This window comes from Montipora foliosa, chromosome 11, assembly GCF_036669935.1.
Source record: "Montipora foliosa isolate CH-2021 chromosome 11, ASM3666993v2, whole genome shotgun sequence".
In the NCBI taxonomy this organism is placed as follows: domain Eukaryota; kingdom Metazoa; phylum Cnidaria; class Anthozoa; order Scleractinia; family Acroporidae; genus Montipora; species Montipora foliosa.
This window is the reverse complement of record NC_090879.1, coordinates 28,726,915-28,734,946: the sequence shown is the minus strand read 5'-3', so window position 1 is coordinate 28,734,946 and position 8,032 is coordinate 28,726,915. Positions and strand designations below refer to the sequence as shown.

At 40.9% G+C, this 8,032-nt stretch overlaps 1 protein-coding gene across 1 annotated transcript in view; it reads right to left on the bottom strand.

The window, feature by feature from the left end:
- Positions 1–6,351: 6,351 nt before the first annotated feature.
- Positions 6,352–8,032, bottom strand: part of LOC137975814 (uncharacterized) — a 20,959-nt gene continuing 19,278 nt past the window's right edge. Inside the window, exon 6 of the mRNA XM_068823009.1 lies at positions 6,352–6,482. Within this exon, the coding sequence (XP_068679110.1) occupies positions 6,429–6,482 (54 nt within the window). The 3' untranslated portion in view covers positions 6,352–6,428. The remainder of the gene's footprint in view (positions 6,483–8,032) is intronic.

Below are 8,032 nucleotides of genomic sequence, written 5' to 3'. Positions count from 1 at the left end.
TTTCAAATCTTCAACACGGAAACATAGATATTGTCGTCAAATTATTGCGTTGCACAATAAAATAATGATGGGACATAAATATACAAACTTACTAATTGTACGCAAGTACAGTAATGACTTGTAATACTGCTTTCGCCAGAAAATGAAATGTTGTGATGGCCTTTTTTTTCTTCGTTCATCTTCGAGTTTTTCGGCCATTGGTCATCGCCAGAGATTACGTGACACTCCTTTCCGTGAGGAAAGATAGTTTACAGTAGGAAAAAAAATGTAAAAAATTACTTTGTAAAGACAAAACGCACATGTTTTTTTTCTTTTAGCAAATATTGTTAAAAACCTTCGAAACCACAAATATCCCTGAAACGAAACAGCTTGAACGAAACCACTCATAAGGAAATAGTAGTATTTTTATTAATCCGGAAGGGATAGAAAATATTTGTTTCCTGCTCCTGCCTTCGATTTAATTGTCGTGTCGAGGAAAACCTTCAACATAAATCATTAAAGTGAACATGAAGTGAAATTCATTCAGCTCATGTTCTGCGATGTTTTCGGTTTTGTTTGCTAACATTGTCTATTTTCTCTCCCCTGAGCACCACCAACAAATAGTTAAAGAGCTTAGAAATGGAAAAAACCCCAATTCGTAATTTGCAGTTTTCTTCTGACTGGCCTCACAACTCTCGGTTTTCAGATCGCGCCAAGTGATTGTTTGGGATTTCCTGGTATTCAGCAATACGTTTTTCAGTCTTATAACAAAAATGTAAATAAAACTATTATTCCTGGCCAGTTCCAATAGCGCTGTAGCTAACTTTTGCCTTACGTCGCTTTGTTATTTGAACCATCTCATTAATCAAGATCGCGCGCAACATGGAATTCTAGAATAGTGGTTAACGTTTTAATTTTTCATTGATCATTGCTCACGCGCCCGGTGTCGTTATGACTTGCATTACCTAGTGCATCATTTCACTTCTGCGTAAGTACTTACGGACGTCAAACTATTTTCTCAATATAAACAAATTGTTAAATCAAGATAACTCTCGACTGGCGTTACGTTTTTCTTCGAGTTCCAGTCCTCTCTAAAATCACCTTGTTTGAACAGAAACTGAAGATTTTTTCTCGCACGAAGAGAACAGCTAATACGAATACGCCAGCCATTGCGGGTTCTTAACAAAGACAAAATGTGAGTCACTTTTCGTAACGACCGTAAACCCCATCACAGACTGTGGCTTTTAGGCGAGTCGGTTTAATCTCCCCGATACAGCGAAAAAGAAAGAGGAAGTTTATTCTGTTTTTCCCCATTCTTGGTAAAAAGCAAAGCAACTTTGCTGACAAGCTGGGCGAATCTCAAAGGCAAATAAGGGAATTTTGATCAAAAATTTGGGTTTAGGGAAAATATTTCTCTTCTGCCACTGTTGTTATGATGGATCCTTTCGGCACTCGTCTCTGACGTCCCCTTGCGTTTGAAAGCAGTGATTTTCTATGGTGTGTTTAGTTCTTCAGTATGGCTTTCATTCGGTTTCAGGATGTCACTATCGTCTTAGCAGTTTACACTCAATTTGTTACGTCATAATTAGCCAAAACGTCCGTTTTATACTTTTGCTATACACCCGGCCTCAACAAGAAATAAATACTTGGCAAGATTGTTTTGCCTTGCTTTTTCGCCTACACACCTACACAGGTGAAAGCTCAGAAGACTGTCAAAATTATGCAGAACTTCGTTCGACAAGCGTGAAGCTTTCTTTCTTCTTATCTTTTACTCCTTAGCACTGCTTCACTCTGAGCTGCAAGTCAGTTGATACTACCGGAGCCTTTGAAAGTCGGGAGGCATGGAAAGTGCAACGGCGAGGTTTTAGCATTCAAAAGTCCAACGCTTTTTTGCGGGTTGTGTGTATACACTTGCAAACCACCATTTCTAAATCACGACCAGTTCCAATTCGATCTAAAATTCAGTGTAGAACATTTGTTCAGAGTGGGTGTACGGACAGTCCTTATTTTGATTGAGCAACTTTTTTTTTCCATCATTTATTTAGTTCTGCGTATAATATTTTTTTGCCTGACTCCAAAACAAAAACATCAATATCTTATATAACTCTTTTACCTCAATTTGATCTAGCATTTCCTCTTGCACAATGTTGTACTCAGCCTATTTTAAATGTAGTTGTTACTGACATTAACTATACTTGACTTCCGCGGTTTCCAATTTATGCTCCTCCGCCTAAATTAGTCCTCCTGTGTCCTCCGCAGATACTTTAACTGTCCGTCAGTAGCCAAGCTTTGCGGAACTTTACTGATATCATCACATGCTATTTCCGGAACAACTCGAGCTGGGGATTTGACATGCTTCGACGCCACGTGCTTCGCATCCACCTTGCAATTTTCCATTTTTGCGATGAACTTCCAACCCCTGTCTCTGGTACGAATGCCACGATTACTTAAAACGCTTTGGGCCAGTTACTTAAACGAAATCTAACTGTCTTCAATGACCACTTTTTCCTCTACAACTTGCTTGAAGGCAGTTGCTGTAAGTTGAGTAGATAGTAGCTCTTCTGGTTCGCTCTTGTTTTTTGGCAATGCTGGAATAGTCGATATAGGTCAGAAATGAAACTTGGAACGCGTTTTTATGAAGAACTGCCGAAATCTGACGTTTTAAATAATCACCCCAAATAGGTTTCTTTTAGTTTTTGTGTGAGAAATCTCTGCAAACGTCTTATTTTTGGCGTTAGCAAGGCACAAATTTCAGTGGATCTTCCAATTTGTTACGCTTTTATGTGCGAATTTTTCAGTGTACAGTCGTAAACGTTCTTAGGTTACGTGGTTGAGACTGGCAACATTATATAATAATATGCTTAAGTGATCGCTCTCCTTGGGGGCTTTTCAGGTTCAATAAAGTCGCTGCTCACAACATCGGGCCGAAAATTTACATAAGGTGCTTCTGACCCCGGGGGGGAGGGGGAATCTCGATTTAACAAAGCTCTGCTGCTTCTATGATATCCTTGGTGCAGCGAACCTTCGTTGAATCTCAAATCCAGGTTCAACTATAAAGGGATCTGAGCTATCGCAGTCGTCAGAACAGTGGCTTTCCATCAATGGAGAATTTATTTTAACGGCTGGAATCAATGAGTGCTTTTCATCCACGTAATTTATTCTTGTACTCATGTCACCACGGTTCCACCAATGGCAAAGATTCTTCGTGTCCAAAATAAACCAATAACAACCCGTTACTTTTGGGATGATTTACCATTCTGGATCATGGCTTTTTAATGCAGGCAAAGCTCCCCTCGTACAACGGCAACGACAACGCCACGAAGCGAGCATATGATTGTTTAAAAAGGAAAAATACTCGTGCTGCACGTGCAGCACGAATTTCCGTGCATTTCTTTGCCGTACTCCACAAAGCAACAACGTGAAATCCCCAATTTTAGGTTTTGACGACTCAGCGGACAAGGTGAGCATACAACAATGAACCATTAATTTTCTACTAATTTTATTTTAAAACCGTTTATACCCATCCAGTTACAGGATACAAGGAGGGAGTACGTTTTTGCAAACGTTGGCCATGTAGAACTTATATTTGAACAGACTTAACTGATTAGAGTGTAATGTGAAGTGCCAGGTTTCTACCCCATATGAACCATGTGAGCGTTAGCCGTACTAACGGACTAATGCCCTACTAATGGCCATCTTCAGTTCCCATGGCCTGCTCCCGTCTGACCTTGTAGCTCAGTCGGTAGAGCAGCGGTGATCTAACCCGAAGGGTCGTATGAGGTAGAAACCTACAATAGCACTTCACATTACACTCTAATCAGGTAAGTCAGATACAGGATAGGTCGCCCGTATTGTGCACAAGTCGGAATTTTCGCAAAATACTTGCGATAGCGCTAAGTTACAGGCGTGCACGTGTCTTTTGGTCAGCGCCAAGACACGGAGCTCTGGGATAATTAATTTCCGGAACTCCAAGATTTTAGGAGTTCTGGTTTCAGTGAAAAGTGAAACGGGGCGATGATTAGAACTCAATGGTTTGAACAGCAGCGACAAATCTTCGTGTTTACAAGTTTAGTTGGAGATTTTTGCGTCATATTCGCAAATTACAAGCTATTTTACACTGGGTAGTTTGCGCATGAGCAGTTTGATAAATCAATTAGCCAATCAACACAGTTCTGAGAATTGATTATTCCAGAGCTCCGTTGTCTTGGCGCTGACCAAAAGACACGTGGGCTCTGGGGACGAGATTGTCTCAAGAGTCTATCCTGCAAGGTGAGGAGACTGCGCAAGAGGCGAAACACGGCTGCCAGTGATCATAAGTGCTTGCTATCGATTGCTGCCCTCGCAAAGCAAACTTCCGCCTTGTCGGCTTCTGAAGAGTTACTCGTACCTTTCGTACGAAAAGAGCGAGGAAGAAATCGGCCTTTTTATAGATACCATAATGGTAATGGCACCTGTCATGCGCCATCCATTCGATAACTTTCCTTTGTATGTGGACCGGACACATGTTCCCTTGCTTTGCACGCGTCTGTTTTCAAATATGGGGAGTAAAGTGCTGCTAAGACCAAAATTTTTCTTTGAATTACAAAACTATGTTGACTAAACAATTAGTGACCCAAGTTTTAAGTGTTGATTTCAAAAATACACCTGTTTATTTTTACTTGAATTTTCCTGTTTCCTTTAAAATCTTGACAGCCCTGGATCGAGGAGAAAATGACGTCAAAGACTCACTTGTTTATGAATGCAATGCGTGTGTACACGGCCTGAATTAATAGGCAGCACGGGAGTTTTAAACTAGCGTTTTGCATAAATAATAAGCTGCATTTACACGCCGAAGTTTTGAGCCAGTGAGTAAATGACGTCCACTTTTCCCTGAGATCCAATCGGTCGGTTTTGAACGTGAGTAATGGCGGACCCTGAAATCCAAAACTTACACTGAAAGTAAACCGCCTTTGGGTAAAAATCAAAGCTCAAAATTTTCCAAATTCGGTGTTAAGCAAACACACTTTCAAAATCTGAAGAAAAAAGAGAGTGATTTTTTGATCATAATACATTCTCGTCACCGCAGCCTCGGATCAACCCAAGGCTCTGGGAAATTCTATGTAGGAGGACATACGCCGTAGGGCTCCTATAGCCAAAAATTGGCTTATTTGAACCTGAACGGCGCCCTGCTCACTCCTCGTGCTAACGTGAATGCACCAATTAGAGACGCTTTTGATTGTTCTTTACCAAAACCAATGAGAAGACACCTTGTTTCAGGGTTCCCCAAAGCTCTTCTCTCCCTCAGTCAAGAGAAGAGCTCTGGGGTCGAGATTAATCATAATAGGGACCTTACCCAAGGAAGAGGACGACTCCAACGAGAAACGTCATCTAAAAATATTATTTCTCGTTATTGTAACAAATTCGTGATAACTCCAAGTCGTTCGGAATGGAAAGTGTTTATCAACATTGCGGGAATAACTTATTCCCGCAATTTGAAACTGGCATAAACGGTGTGGTTGTTTGGGAAGAAAATTAAAAATATTTCGTCAGGTTCTCAAGTCCTCTACACGACTTTAAAATTAGTCAATTCACGTCGTTTTGTCGGGACGAGGACGGCAAAGGAATGTACCAAAATGCAAAACGCACGTGCAGGGCGTGCAAAGCTTTGTTTTTGCTCATTAAGTCCACTGTTTGGTGGCGTTTTCGTAGTCGTCCTATCGTAAGGTCTCTAATAGCACTTTAAAGCACGCGACGGAAGGAAACCGAAATTGAACATTTCGCATGCCAGGACAGTCATGTCTCCCAGATTTTTAAACTAACGTCTCTTACGGGGAAAAGATGCGTAACAATATGAATATCGTACGGTAGTGACAAGTCACTTCCGGTTTCAGTATACGTGACTCAAAAATGTCTCGTGCTTCAAAGCTCACTAACATACGCACGTCTTCCTTAACAATCCCACAATGCTGTTCTAGCACACAGTCTTTTCAGTATAGCGACTTATGAAGAATATCACACACACACACACACACACCACACACACACAAACACACAGACAGTACTTCCCCGTGAATTACAGTTCTGTTTCTCAAGTGTTCAAAAACCAACATTTGATTTGACTTGTGTTAACTTGTTAATTTCAATTTACAGTGTCCCAGATTAGTGCTTAGGCACTTAAATAAAGTTCCTTTCCTTTCGATTTCTTTTTTTCAGAGTTCATCTTGGACTTTGTTTTCTGGATCAGTAGATTCTCCTACTCCATCCGGGAGGTCTTGCTGTTAAAAATGCACCATTGCTTCCGATTTATTCAACGTGTGGTTCAAAGTAGCTACCATTAAAACCAAACCAGCTCTGCCGATCTCGAACAGTATCCACGCCCGGCTTCATGAAGGCCTTCCCGTTTTCATCACTGGCGAGATATTCTTTTGATGCGAGGGACTGGACGGTGGCAGGACATGCAACAAGAAGGCTTACCTTTCGATGTGAAAGAAGTATTTGTCTTTTGTGGGATAGTCCTTTAGTTTCTGCCAATAACAGAAATAAATAATAAATAAATAGATAAATATAAGCAGAAAGCAAAAGAAGCGTTGTTCCGCTGGGGTGGCAGAATATTCTCGGTTTGGTTTTGGAATCATTTTATTCATGAAGAGATTTATTTTTGGATGTCGATTCGAGGAATACTCGGAAAAAATCGGAATGCTCCTCGGCAGGAGTCGACCCTACGACCTTCTACGATCTGTAGCTCGGAAAAGCCCTACCACTGGGATAGATGTTTGACCCCGGTGAATGAAAATAAGAGATTTTTTATCGATGGTGAATCGGAAATACTCGGAAAAAATCCGAGTGCTCCTTTGCAGGAGTCGGGCCTACGACCTTCCGGTTGCTAGTTCGGATGCTCTACCACTGAGTATTCATTTATATATTCTTATTCGCTTTAATTTGTTCCGTGGTGTTCACTAGAAACTTTGGGAGCAACGGCAACGGCAACGAGAAAGTCGTCGTTAGATGTGAATTCGCATTGTATTTTAACGTGACAAACGTGTGGCAAACCCTTAAGGAAGAAGAAACTAGTATGAATTGCGCTCCATTTAGGGAAGAAAATGAAAAATTTATCCTAATGCAACTGTTGTTGTTTTGCTGACGACGGCAAGGAAATTGACAAAAAGTGAAAAGAATGCGCGTGCAGAGCGTGCAAAGCTATTGCTTTTGCTCACTAAATATGTTGGCCCCACCGGGTTGGTCTGTAGCGTGTGTCACCTTGCTTTTATTGCTGCAAATTTGTGACGTTCTCGTTGCTATCGCCCTTGTCGTTGCTTAAGCTTCCTCTTTAATTAAGGACGACGGCTGCGAGAACGTTATCTAAAAATATTATTTCCCGTTATTGTAACAATTTTGTGATTACCACAAGTTGCTCGGCATGGAAAGAGTATGTCTACATTCCAGGAATAAAATTTGTGAGAGCGATGTGGATATTTCCAGAGAAAATTGAAAATTCGACCTTAAAGGGAAACTCCACTAAAACAACAAAATAACTTTAAACCACAGAACATGATGTTTACAGTTAAAATTGTTCGAACTTTTCCCAATGAAAGCGTTTGTATCCGAAAAAAATGAATTTCAAAACGCTTGTTTAGGCTTTCAAATTTCCCGGGCGGCGCCATCTTGAATAATTGTGACGTGTCGTGGTTGCCCTATTGTTCCAGAACAATCGCTCTTTGTGTCAGAAAAATAGGGCAACCACGACACGTCACAAATATTCAAGATGGCGGCGCCCGTGAAATTCGAAAGCCAAACAAGCGTTTTTGAAATTCACTTTTTTCGGATTCAAACGCTTTCATTAGAAACAGTTCATAAGCTCCATATCGACGTTCGTAGATGGACAAGGCGATCATACTCTCATCCTCGGAGACCCAGGGGTAGTCAGTCGGGTCTCTGAGGATGTCATACTCCATTCACTTTTATTGATTCAATAGGCCATTTCCGAGTTCATGTCTGCCTCCTCTTCAAAGCGAGTCCTAAGTGCGAAGTTTTTGTGATGGTAATTAGTTCTACTTTACATATGAATAAAAACTAA